The sequence below is a fragment of the Centroberyx gerrardi genome, chromosome 4 (assembly GCF_048128805.1).
Source record: "Centroberyx gerrardi isolate f3 chromosome 4, fCenGer3.hap1.cur.20231027, whole genome shotgun sequence".
NCBI classification, from domain to species: domain Eukaryota; kingdom Metazoa; phylum Chordata; class Actinopteri; order Beryciformes; family Berycidae; genus Centroberyx; species Centroberyx gerrardi.
The window spans coordinates 12,388,358-12,402,679 of record NC_136000.1 but is presented as its reverse complement, the minus strand read 5'-3'; the positions used below and the strand labels follow the sequence as shown (position 1 = coordinate 12,402,679).

Sequence of the window (14,322 nt, the reverse complement as noted above, 5' to 3'; positions counted from 1 at the left end):
CATTATGTAGTCGAATATCAGTTATTAATATGAATGTCTTACCTAAGATTAATTTCCTATCCAGTATGCTTTCTTTACCCTCACCTCCTCGATACTGGGACAGGATTCAGAGCCTTGTATCTAAGTTTCTCTGGAGAGGGAAACGACCAAGACTTAAAAACACAATACTCCAACAGGGCAAACATTTGGGGGGATTTGGCTTACCCAATTTTAGTTCTTATTATCTATTATTTATGCTCCGCCCTCTTAAAAATTGGTTTTCTCAAGATGCGAACATGCCTTGGCTCCAGATTGAACGCAGTGTGGTTACCCCTTATAAATTGGAAGAACTAGCATTTTGTGGCTTATCCCCCAAATATTGTCAAACAAAATTTGGCCCTATTATTGCCCACTCCATACAGATTTGGCAACAAGTGGGGAAATTAGGTAACTGGGAGATGCAGTGGCACACTCAGACGCCAATATTTCAAAATAAATTCCTTTGTTTAGGTGGGAAACCTATTGTTTTCCCTACATGGTCGAGATCTGGTATCCGCACTCTCTCTCAGGTTATGGATGATGGAGGCTTAAGATCATTTGAAGATCTTAAAAGCGCATATAATTTACCCAGAACATCTTTTTATTTTTATTTACAATTGAGAGCTGCTTTTCGAAGCTATGGAGTCCCATGCAATAATTCTCTTTCTATACACCCGCTTCTTAAGCTTTTATGTATTAAACCTAAATGTGGGGGTTTTGTATCTAATCTGTATAAAAAGTTACAGGAAGCTACAAGTCTTATAATGGGGGTGACCAAAGTCTGGAATGTTGACTTAAAGGATTGGGAGCAAGTTATTAATTGGAAGAGAGTATGGGGAAATATCAAAGCTTCATCACGAAATTTTAACCATCAAATGATTCACTACAAATTTATTCATAGACTGTACTTCACTCCCAGGAAACGTTGTCAACTTCAACTTTGTTCTACACCCATTTGCCCTCTGTGTAATAATAGAGAAATAGGAACCTACTTGCATACAATGTGGCAATGCCCAGATGTGGAGTTTTTCTGGTCTCAAGTGGCATCCCTGATGGGAGGTATAATTGGAACCAACGTGCCTTGTACTCCGACTATTTTACTTTTAAATGATGATTTTTCATTATCTCTTAATTTTTCTCAGACAAGATTGTTGCTTCTAGGTATGACAGCTGCAAAGAAAATGTTAATACAGAGGTGGAAGCCCCCACATACACTTCATATTACCCATTGGATTGCCCTGTTTTATGACATAATCTCGCTAGAGCTCTCTATTGCCCGGTCAAATGGGGCCATGGCAAATAAAGTTGAGGTTCTGTCTAAGGCAATGGAGAAGGTTAAATTTATCTATATGAATCAGGTTGGCCAATAATGTTTGGTTCGCTATGCTGAATGTAATTTTTTTTTAAAATTTATTTATTTATTTTTGTGGAGAGTTATGTGTGTACGTATGTATAAATGTATTTGTATGTATATGGGTATGTGTAGGCATGTGTATGTACATAGTATGTGTGCACGTACAGTACATGTGTGTATATATTTATTAGTAGTAGTCTTATTAGTAGTATTATTATCATTATTATTTGATTAGATTATTATTTATTTATTTATTTTTTCTTTTTTTTGTTATTTATTTTTTTTATTTTTTCATCTTTTTTTTATGCCAGCCGGGGGAGGGGAGGGGAGTAGGCTGGGGTGGGGAGGGGAGGGTGGGATAAAATGTTGTTTCCAAATAAAAATCTGATCACAAAAAAAAAAAATAGTGAGAAGTTGATGCCTATGTATGAATTTCTTTCCAAAGCCTTTGCCTTTCTATGAAGACAAAGGGTGGCTCCTTTAAAGATAGTTTTGATTTGTTTAACACTTTTTGTTCACTGAATAACTCCACTTGTGTTTTTGATGTCTTTACTATTATTCTAAAATGTGGAAAATAGTAAAAATAAAGAAAAACGAGGTGTGTACAAACTTTTGACTGGTAGTGTATATAACTTTAACTACAGTCACCCAGGAATGCTAAGTTACTAGTTGTATGCCTTTGTTGTCTGTACTGCCCATAATGAATTAAAATGACTGGAATATATTCATGTGAAGGAATCTGACCTTTGAGCGGTGCACTTCGCCATCATCATCCTCGCCCCCGACTCCCAGGATCTTCCGGGTCTTCAGGCGGCTTACCAGGTCCGTCTGGCTGTGCTTCTTCATCAGGGGAGGGTGAGGTTTAGACGCCATGGTACACACACCTGAGAGAGAGGTGGAAAGAGAGTTATACATGTGCATGTGTGTGCATGTAAGAGAGAAGGCGGGGCAGGCAGGAAGTGTGTGTGCGTGGTGATGATGGTGAAGGGAGGGCGTGGGGTGTAAGTGAATGAGTAAGAGAGGGAAGAAATAAGAAAGAAGACAAAAGACGAGAGAGCGAGAAAGTTTGACTTTCCAGACGACATCTTAAAAGAAACAGCAGTAGGTTGACTCTGTTTTACCACTCTCTCTGAGGCAGACACCTCCCTACAGCACAGTGAGAGGTATCTACGAATCTACCAATAACCCCCCCTAGAGGACTTGACTTATGCAACATAATTATATAACATGGTTCTAGCTAATACATGGCACGGCAACCAATAAAAACCTTCCTCTTCAGTCAGTCTGGAGGCTGGAGCCAGATGTCCTCTAGGTCTGCTGAGAGGCCAATAGACGCAGGTGCCTGCTCAAAGAGTCAATGGATTTGATAGTGACACAGGCTATTGCATTACATACACACACACACACACACACACACACACACACACGTGTAAATGGAGCTGGGCTCTTTGAAGACAGAGGGTCTCACTGTCCATATCGATCAGGTTCCTCTGTCAAGATGAGACGTGCAGACTCAGTAACTTGAAGGTGGTTTTCAAGTGAGCCAGTGTATTCTATCCTAACCGTGGCTACAGAGACATTTATGCTTTGTCTTTTTTTTCTTTCCATTTTTGACATTTTTTTCTGCAGTTCTTCCTGCCAACAATGCTTTCATCATCTAATTTCTTTCATTTTCTTGTAATTTCTTGTAATTTTCTTGTGATTTACAAAGACAACAAGACTCACAAAAACAGTATGCTATAAGTCAGTAATTGTGAAACTTCAATAGGCTTGCAAGCCTTAGCAATCAAGATAAGATTGTTGTCTCCCAGTATCTATCAGTGACTTTTATTATTGAGGCTTTCTTTTGTTAAAATCACAGCTCGTTATCAACCCTTGTCGTTCGTGAGTCACTCAATCATTCAGTCAATCAACCGGTCAATAAATCAAACTAGCAATGATTGTACATGACGAACCCTTACATGTAGTAGAGATGTACTTGTCTGACTACGTGGGCTATTGACAGTGATAGTAGGACACGCTGTGGTGGTCCTATTGATCAGGGTTAATGAATAGAGCCTGTGGACGCAATGGGAACAAGCAACAGTCGAATCAAGGGAGATCAGCATCGACTCAATGATGTGACCTCCACCCAATGGCCCAGCTGGAGGCAACAGGCGCACACACACACACACACACACACCACACACACAATGGGCCTGTCTAAAAATTGATGGTTACTCCACAGGGCAGTTCTCTAGAGGAGTAAAACAAGAGCAATTATTGAACTACTCTCCCAAGTATGAGGACATCACTTCCTAACACCAAGCTTTGTCCACAGGAGAAGAAAAAAAGATCTGTGCTACTGGGGAAAAAAACAAAAAACGAAGTGCTCAATTCTCTACCAAGGCAATTAAATGGAAAGTGCATCAACCCAGTTAGAGGAAAGGTAAGCATCAAGGAGAGATAAGAGAATAATACTCTTGGTTTTCTTATGGAGGCCAAATTGCTCAGCTGGGCTGCATTAGAGAGCTGAAAGCAAACAAATATAGATAGAAAAGGGAGAGGGAGACATCCATAAAAGAGAGTTATCTATCTGTGCACACACATGCACGCGCGCGCGCGCACACACACACACACACACACACACACACACACACACACACACAGAAGCAACTGTGTTAATACTCTTGTCTAGCCTGGAGTCCCTAAATGTACCATTTGGAGAACAATAACTACTCCAATTGGAGACAGGTGGGGACCAGAAAGTGTGCTGAATTGAGTGCATTTCTGCCTAAGACATATGGTAAGGGCTTATGAACATTCTTCTGCAAATATGTCTTACATACATAGTATTAGCAGAGTTCGCTGAAGGTCACATAGCATGTGTTCGGGCCTCTGTTGCCAAATATGCCACTTAGACTCCCACACAGCCAGTGAGGCACCAGGCTTTCCCTCTTCCTCAACTATCAGAAGTAAGAGAGACGCCAAAGAAGGAAAGCATAGGGGAGAAGGGAAACCCTGTTGGGCGATGAGCCTCAACGATGCCTCTCTACCCTCAATCCCTTCCTCATTCCATGGAGAAAAGTGACTAATCTTAATCTACAACCCCTCCGTTCACAGAAAAAAACATGGGGCAAATCATCAAACATGCACTGGAGAGATACAAAAAGCTTCCTTGGAAATTATGCAAAATTCCAGTAATGACATTGTGGGTTGTTGACCCTCTCCTACAGCATGCATGGTTAAATATGGGTCCGCTCCAGCACCATGACCCCATCAAAATGGAGATGGAGCGGCAAATGAGATGTGCCTCACTATGCGTCTTGTCTCTCCCCTAGAATCTCCCTACCAGTGCTCCTTGACTTGCCAGAGTAATGCCGATGCAGTTGCCTAGCAACTGCCAATGGAGCAGTGGTTTCTTCATTATTGAAACCACGCTTGATGATGAGGTCTTTTCTGAGAGCCACCGGTGGCTCCTTTGCTGCTCCCCTTGCAGTCAGAAGTGACGTTTTAAGTTAAATCAAAAGACGCTGATCTGTAATGAGTCTGCTGTCAAGACATGTGCTACAAATAAGTGGCTTCTTCTCAGAACATAAAAGGCTTAGAGAGGAACTGACCTATTCTCTCAAGGTGAAAAGTAGACAGGATTGGTAAAGTCGCCTCCTGAACAATACACAGAACAATGGCAACTCATGACAGTGATCTCACTCCTTCAGCATGGCAGCATAAATATTTACTTGAGTCGTGAAGCAAACAACATTTCACCTGGATATTGTGAGTGGGGTGGGAAGTGAAGATGTGAACAAGGTAGAGGCTGTGTGAAACAATGAATTATTGAGATGGCTGGAGGCGATGAATAGAGAGAAGACCTGATAGAGGGAACTTAAAAACAGAGACAGTGGCCCCTTCACTGTACACCCGAGATTAAAATTGCAACACATACAAAAGACGTACCTAGATGCTGTCTAGATAGAGTAGATAAGCGAGCATAAGACAAGGTGCTGTCTACAAGGGTAGTTTGGAGAAATAAGATTATAATACTCACTTTAAATGGCTTGGAGCCCTATTGACTCAATCTTGATACCTCTAGCTACGCTGGGAATTTGGTTCATTCTTCGGACCAATAATAAAGTCCAATAATGCTAATTTTACCATGTCTGCCTCTGTGGAAGGTTAGCCTGAGATGAGATAAATTAAAGATATCTACATGTATGAGTATGAAGCTAACTTGATTTACTGACGAGAACAGAGGAATGGGAATTTGAAGACAGGCTTTGAAGACATAGTGAGGAGTGAGCATAGTGAGCTGAGGACTTGTGAAATCTTTGCCAGGATCCAAAAATACCTCCAGGAATATTTCTCAATTCAGCAGGATGAGAACAGAACAGACAACTCAAACAATCAATATGCAAGACTGTGTTCCTGTGAGAACTGTTTGCTCATGAAATGCTATTCCAATCTGGGAAATCCTATTTCCCATTTCAAACATATATTACTTGAAAGATATGGAAAATTCAATTTAAAACACCCTGACTAAAATAGAAAGGACACCCACTCAACAGATTTCAGCAATATGTGAGGGCGTTCATTGCCCCAATATGGAAAGCTCTCGTGCAGCATCAACAAATACCATTCCATCTGAGAAAGGCACATCCCCAGAGCCTTACATGTATGATGATGACAGACTGATGCATGTTATCGCCTCAAGGCTTTGAGGCAAATGATAAGCGCCGGGTGTATCAGCCACAGGCCTTAAAACAGCCAACTGATGCAGCCTGAAAAGCCTGCTATTGATGCAGTCTGAAAAGATGGAGTTCTTTTCACCTCCTGTGATAGAGCATGTCTTGGCAGGATGTCAATGCATTTACCTCCCTGTGGGCTAAACAAACAAAGGGAACAGACTCATATCACAGCAGAACATATGAATATGAATTAATGAGTGGGAGGGGAGGAGGCCAGGTTTGTCCACCTAGAGTGAAGAATAAATCAAAAGCTGGGAGCTGCGGTAGGCTACCAGCAATAATGTCATTATGTGTAGAAACAATCCTCTCTCTTTGTTCTTTCCCATGGGTTTTGAGAGAGAGCATGTGCTCTTGAAATCAAAAGCTGCTAAATATACTGCGGAAAAGGTGTGAACTCCCTCAGAGATCTCTAGTTAGTAAGTGGCAAGATATAGAGTAAAAAAAATAATTGTGTCATATTAACAAAGCACTATGTGTGGGCATGGAGGAGTAAGTGTGAGAAAATGTGCTACTGAAAACAAGAAAGCAGACTCCGGATTTGTCTCCTCCTCCTTTCCACAAATAACCTGAGACCCAATTCCCTATTACCCCCTCAATCCCCTTCCCACCTTGTTTGGGATATCTGGAAGCACCACACAGTACCAGCAGTAGATTAGGAACAAAACGACACAACCGCTCATCAGACTCTACACACCAGCACAGGGAGTTTATCCTCATCGAAATGTCTGCCTCCAGTGCCCACTCTGAATGATTTGCTGACCTTAATAAATGCATTGCTTCTCATGGTTAGTGCTAACAGCATGGATTTCTCACTGCCCAAAGGAATATTAGGGCTTTCCACCGCAGTACAAGTTAAAGCTGAGGACAGGAAGATCCAGTCTCTCGTGTTCTGATGGAATTAGAGCAGGCATCCTAGACCCTTATTGGATTCCAGATGTCCTAACAGTGTTAGGACTTGTCTGCTTGTGTTCCTGGAGCACCAGACCAAGCCACCCCCTCTGGCTGTGGGTTGAGAGCTGTGGGCTGGGAAGAGGATCTGGAGAGCTAATTTTTATAGCCGTCAGGCTCTACAGTCGACATTTTTGCACACAAGCACACACTGGCACAGTCAATTACTGCTGGTGTGATCAAAATTTTAAATCAGTTCCTAATAAATCATTCATCCCTTTCATATTTTGCCCAGTTCAATAACTACCAAAAATTCCAAGTCTCATCCAAGCTTAAAACATTGGTCAAAACTTATTATTATTATTTATTTATTTCCTGAGCTTATCCTTTGGATGCTGCAGTAAAGAGGCAAGTCAAACTGATGACCACTCCCTATTGAGTTATCCTTAATTATATGTGACCACATCCAAATGCCAAGGAAGAGTGTGGCAGAATTTTTCAGTGACTCAGTCACTGGCCTAACATGACTTTCTAGCACCCCTGGGCCAGTGGGCCTGGGTTATTGTTGGACCCTGCTTTGAAGTCTGTGAGTGCTCAGCATTTCACTCACAACGCCTCAGATTCCTACTGAATGGTGATAAATGGATTCACTCCCACTAGGCACAGGAAACCCTGTGGGCCCTGTAAATGTACCGAGCTACCTGGGGGTGTAAAAAATTCTGTTCTTCTTCATATCTCCTACAGTAGCGGCTTCCTACTCTACTGGCTCTGACGCAGTGGAAATTGCCAATGAGGCTCAACGGTGGAATAAGGGCAGAGAAATAGAAGAAAACACAAAGCAGTGCTTATGACAGCTGGTTATAAACAAAGGACAATAGGGAAGGCAGTGAATTCCCATCTTGAGTCAGAACAGGCCACTGCATCCCCTGGAAACTGCAGTCTATACAACAACACAGAGAAGATCTGTGCACACAGTTCGTCTGTGGAGAACTGGTCCTTAGTTGCCATCATTGGGTTATTGTGCAGAGTAGAATAGATTATTACTGTTAAATCATCTGGGGCCAGTTACCATTGAATGAACCAGACCTAATGATTTCTGGGATTAGGGGTTTCCCTGTCTAATATTCAGTTATTACATCACACTGCAGCAAGGGAATTCTCCTTGTTGTTGGCTGATTTACTCCAACATGATTATGTAAGAGTGTTTCTGCAGCGGTTGTACTGTAGATCATTGGGGAGTCCATCCCAATTACATAAAAAGGCTGATATCCCAGCAGTCATAGTATTGTAGACAAAAATTCCATGCAGTAATGAAATGTTACCTACAGTTGGGGTACCGTTTGCTACTATATGCTTTCGAAGATATACATCAGTTGCAAAATGCTAAAATAATACCTGAAAATGACAGTTTTAAGTGCTGTTGCTACCTGATTACTCTGGTCATGAACTGAGATATTACAGTTTTTCTCAGTCGCTTTGGTACATTTCTCAGATCAGAATTGAAATTCTCAAAACTACTTGTTCAACCTCCACATCATCTAGTCACTTGTACACATCATAAAAGCAATTTCTCATTCTTTTGAACAAATTGCAAATGCTTTGGCACATTCATGCAAATGATTATGTACAATTGTCTGCTGTTTCATACATTATCAATTGCTTATGTCATGTTGATCAAAATGTATTATACTGGTTCTCTGTTGAATAGTCTTACCCCCCAAAACATCTAGGCATTAGTTCATTGCATAAGTCATTACATGCAAAATGGTTGAACCAGTTGTCATAATCTGTCAAGCATATTTTCTATACATTTCTATTAGACTTTTTTTGTAAATGTGTCCTGAATTGATGAATTGCTCTCAGGTGAATCTTTCACTAATGAAGGGGAATGTGTGAAGCGTTAGATCAACCAATGATCAACCAGTTCTCTAAAATAGCAGACAGGCAGGATCGTCAGGAGGCGTAGAAAGACCGCACTGTAATTCCCCATACAGCGCTGCATGTACAGTTCTGCCTAAGGGGTGTTTCCTATGTTTACATTTCTAATTTTGTATTTTTTTCCTTTGTGCTATGCAGTGCTGTAAAACAGTCTTGTCTTTTTCTTTTCTGTATCGCAATGACATGGTCTGTCAACAAATTACAGTACAAACAGTAAAAACGTAAATGTGAATCCTGTCCAATCTCTTGCAATCAATCTCCCACATGCAGTAATGTGTAACTTTGTACTGTTGAAATTGAAATATGCCATACAGAAAAAGTGCAGCCTTGTGCATTTTCAATCATTGTCATCAAAACCATAGCCATAGTTTACATCAGAAAATACTTACAGAGTACACTGTTATATTGACAACATGGCTAAGCATTTTGACTATCTTGTTTGTAAACAATGACACAAGGACTTGTCATTCTGATGGCACTGAGATGTTCATTGACATAAATATTTACTTTTGAGAGATAGACTAAGGATTTTGAGCAAGTTACGGGCTTTTGCAGGTAATCCATTGTGTGGTGCAGTTTGTACGAATTGTTTCGAGAAATGCACTTACTGTTTTACAAATGTTAAGGATGATTCGAGAAATGTACCAAAGCGACTGAGAAAAACTGTAAATTACTCCAATGTGGTTTAATAGCACCTGTTGGCAAGAAGAGGAATGTCCATTTCTGCTGTCCATCTCTTAACAACAGTTTCATGGGCTGTCACATGATGTTAGCTGCAGCCATGGTGGATGATGACAGTTCATAGTACAGAAGACCAGCTGGGTCTCCCTCTGCCTGTCCCTCATGTCAGTGGAGGAAACCCTCCCTCTCTCCCTCCCCCCTACTTCCACTACTACCACTGCCTCATCAATCAAGCACAAGAGGAGGAAAATAACTGGAATAGATTTTTTTCCAGCAATGCTGATTTGAACATTTAAAAAGTCTGGGCTTTTGTGTTTACTTTTATTTTAATTTAAAGTGAGGTGCCACAGAAAAAATGAAAATGGCAATTCTAGCTGGGGTGGTCAATTCTGAGATATAATATTTTGTTTCTGTAAGTACTATAGCTACATAACATATACAAAACAATCATCATCAAAAATAATCCTCAAAAAGAACAACATACTTTATCTTTTCATGCCAGCACAACATTTGAAAAAAACTCAAAATGAAAACGTTTCCTGTATGTTAAACACCTTTTTTTCAGCTCAACTTGTTGATATCCAAACTTGCCATGTTGCTTCTTAACAAAACATACTGGTAATTTACAGAGGCCTGTTTTGCTATCTTTTGTCATCATTTCTATTTTATAGAGCATTTTACAAGAAAAAATAGCAAAAGATTTGCAAATTCCCACATTTTTTCATGACATACTGTATGTTACTAACAAAGAAAATGACTATATTATGTTTTTTTTTTTTTCCTTATTCATCTGCGGTGCCTCGCCTACATTTTATTTTTACATTTTGCTATTACATTTACAGTCCAACAGAGAAAATACTTCCCTTGCCTTGTATCATTAATTGTATTATCAGCAAAAAATAGCATACACCAGGTGTATGACAGACTGAATTATTTGTGAGAGCCACACTTTCTAAACAGTTATCTATTCATTTCCTGGAGACAGTTTAGCGACATGAGCAAAACCTTTACTTTCACAGAAAAAAACTCTTGACACTCACAGACTGAACACTGTTGTAGTCTTCGTCCACAATGCAAGGACACAATGTCCCATTTAAGGTTGGGTAAGAAGGACTGGTAGTTAATTTGTCCATCTGTTACAATAGGCCCATGTGGGGCACTGGGTGGGGGGTGCCTCTACTAGTGTGGGGTCACTGAGGCCTGTCAGTGATTGTTTGGCGTTTCTATCTCTGGAGCCGGCTTGCCAAGGCAGGCTCACTGTGAAGCCAGTGCAGGAGCAGCAGGGATGTGATGAGGTAAAGCAGAGCTGACACTTTCTGCACACACGCAGCTGGGAGGTGAATCATCTCCTCCGAGGAGCAAACCCATCTGAGCTCAGCGGGGATCCGGCACACACTGAGGAGAGGAGAGGAGAAACGGCTCCCCACCTAAAAACATACACACCAACAACTCTGATGGAGCAAAAAACTTCAAGGCTCCGTCTCTCCTGTACAGTAAGCCAGAGACGAGCAGTGAGCCTTTCTGTTACATGCAATGTGCTATCAATCAGGTTGGTTGGGAAGATAGAATTATAGCAAGAGAGAAAGAGAGAGGCCTGCCACAGTGCCACCCATAAATTATTACTATCGGCACTTATATAATTATTATTATTGCTGTTATGCAGTGACTAACACTTAGGGTTATAGCTGATTTGCTCATCTCTGCAGCTGCCATGTTATTACATTGTCACTATGATTTTAAGATAAAGGGTAATTATAATTGCAAAGGAGGATAGGGTGGAATGTGGAAACAGAGGTTCTGTTCCATTATTATAATACCACCTCAACTAGGGTTGTAAAACTTTGACCAAGGATTACAAATATTACCAAAGTTGAAGAAAGCTAAGATGTCCATTGAAAAATATGAGAAAATACAGATACAGTGTTGCTGCAGTATGTTGCTGCAGTATGTAATACAGTATGTGCATGCCCCTGCCCAGCACCTCAACAGAGAAATGGAGGGCCCCGGTGATGTAGTGGAGCCACAGGTAGCTGGAAATACCAGATGTCAACTGCTCGTTGCCCACGGTAACTGTTAGCCAAGTCTAATTAATTGATCTAATGAGGCAGGCTTAAATGACGCATAACAAATGGTTATTCCTGGATAAAACTTTGTACATCCAATTACTTTCCACTCCAGACTGCCAGACTGTTGGCATTTAGCAGATACGAGATTTTTAAACACCTTAAAAGGTAACCATTGACCCTACACCATGCAAAAGATCATCACAGTACCAAGACCAAGTAACTGCATTGGTACTGTGGTACCACTGTGTACAGGTATGAAGACCATATCTACAACACAACATAAGGGTATCTATAAAGACGTATAAAACGTATAATACACGCATAATATAATAATATATAATAATAATGATAGCGTTTTAGGAATGCTTGTAGACACGGTCTCTCGTATTCTCTTACATATTACTAAGTGTTATGTCTTATACTCTTGCATGCTCCAAAACTATCACTACAAACACTACTTTGAGCTCTGCTAGAAAGCTTTATAAATGGTACGGCAGCTGTGCTGTAAATGTTTGTCATAGACGGTGAACAGTCATCAGACACAAATTAAAATAACCTACAGCTATAAAACACTGAAAGCCTATGTCAGATAATAAAAAAGTTCCTTATCAGCTTATATCCTCTTTTCACATGTGCTTCTGTGTAAACAGTTCATGTGAATACTGTCTGTAAACATAATAGTGGTGTCGTATTAGAGAGATGTTCCACTGCAACATGTGAAATAAGGTGCAGCAATACTGTAAGTGCGTGGGAAACCGTGCAGTGAGAGTTAACACACTCGTGCCCTTAAAATACACACAGTAACAGATACAGTGGTGCCTCTGAAAGTGCTTTGAAATGGATTTTGCTTTGGAACATAAGAGAAGTGGAGAATTATTATAGTGAAAGAGTTGTAACTACAATCACATCTAGGTAAGAGCTGAGAGAAACATGAGTAGCTGTAAAGTAAGTACAGATTTCTACAGGTAATGAGTATTCATGCAGACAACGATGGATAAAACCAGCAGTTTGAAGCTGGAGTTTTATAAATGGTAGTAAGTTAAGACTGTTGTGTTACCTGTTCTCCCACAGTGGAGGACACAAGATCAAAAGTGCACACATTAGGTGGTTCTGAACTCTTTTCTGTCACTGTTAAGTTTGACTAGTCTACATGTCACATTAGCACATAACCAAGAATCATTTGGAGGTCTTACTCTATTCCAAAATGCCATTTGGCTGGTAAATTTTTGGATTTACCAGCCACTGTGGCCTGCAGAAAAAAACCCCATTAATGTCCTGTCCTATTCAGGAGTGATAAACAGCATCACATTATAGAAAGGACTGGGCAGAAATGCTGGGGCTGCATGTGTGGGTTTGGTTTGAGAGATAGACCTGACACAGGGTCTACGTTTTTGCCCCCAAGATTTGGGCCTCTGGCTCAGGTTCTGGGTATCCCATTACTGCTTTTCTACATAACATCACATGACTCAAAGTAGGCCCTACTACACATCCTTTTTAAAGCTGCAGATCTAGGCAAAACAATACATTAACATGAATGTATGCTGTTTTTTATCTGGACCGTTTCTCCATCTATTCCACCCTTCCTTTCTTCTTTCCTTTCTTCCATCCTTCCCTTCAACATTGTTTAATCTTAGAATGCATGTTTTAAATTATGCAAATGCCATTATGCACTCGGTGTTACAAAGATGCTTTAACATTAGAAATATATTTTTCACTTGAGCTAGATTTACTTTAATGCATCCAGCCTTTAAAGAAAAATGTAAAGGAAAAATCCATTCCAGATACACTTACGCTTTATGTTTCATCAGTCTGTGTTGTTCTGTGCATTCCAGCAGTTATTTTGTGATGAAGTGTTGTAATCATTTTTCTGGTGCACCCACTTTCCCTCAACCTTCCTCGATCTGCCTTCTCCTTCAGTTAGTGATTTCCTACACTAACCAGAATGCCTTTATACAACCTCCAGAGAACGTGTTAGAACTTGCTGCTTTCAGTACGTATAGGTGGAGAGAGCAGATAGTGATATCAGTAGTTAGTTAGTTAGTTAGTTTATTATCCTTTCGGAAATTCTCTTTGTGTCTGTGGCAGCTGTCAGACAAATACAACCACAACAGAAAGGACATTACAATTAAAGACAGACATTTAACAACAAAGTGCTCCACATCAACATCACCAACAATCAAGATACAACAAAATGCAAGTGACACACACCTCATATCATCAGGATTTGTTTAACAGAGCTATACTGGAAGGTATAAAGGATCTCTGGGCACGGGAAGTCCGCAAAGGCGGTACCCTGTACCTCCGTCCTGATGGTAACAACAGTAGCATAGTAAGAGCAAGAGAGCAAGTTTTTCCAGTTGAGAAAAAGTGAGAGTCGTGCTCCTTACGCAAAACGCATTGCGTTCTGGTTGATTGAGGCTACTGTCAGTGGAGAATTTGGTATCTCTGCCTCTTCTATGATGGATTTCTGTCTGTATGATTTTTGAACGTTGATGCAAAATGATGATAGAAAGAAGCCTTTGCTCTTTGATTTCTGCCATTAAACTCCATTGTAGCTGAGCTGCAAATATTTCAATGTGACATCACGTCATCTACATTTGGCCAGTTATTTAATGCATTAATCATTCAATCCCCTACTTTGCTACCATATACA

General features: G+C 40.5%; 1 protein-coding gene across 2 annotated transcripts in view; it reads right to left on the bottom strand.

Moving 5' to 3' along the window:
* tp53i11b (tumor protein p53 inducible protein 11b) overlaps positions 1–14,322 on the bottom strand; it is a 41,310-nt gene that overhangs the window by 15,514 nt on the left and 11,474 nt on the right. For both annotated transcript variants that reach the window (XM_078282887.1, XM_078282888.1), the window contains one exon: positions 2,117–2,256. In XM_078282887.1, coding sequence (XP_078139013.1) covers positions 2,117–2,245 — 129 coding nt within the window. In that variant the 5' untranslated portion in view covers positions 2,246–2,256. The remainder of the gene's footprint in view (positions 1–2,116; positions 2,257–14,322) is intronic.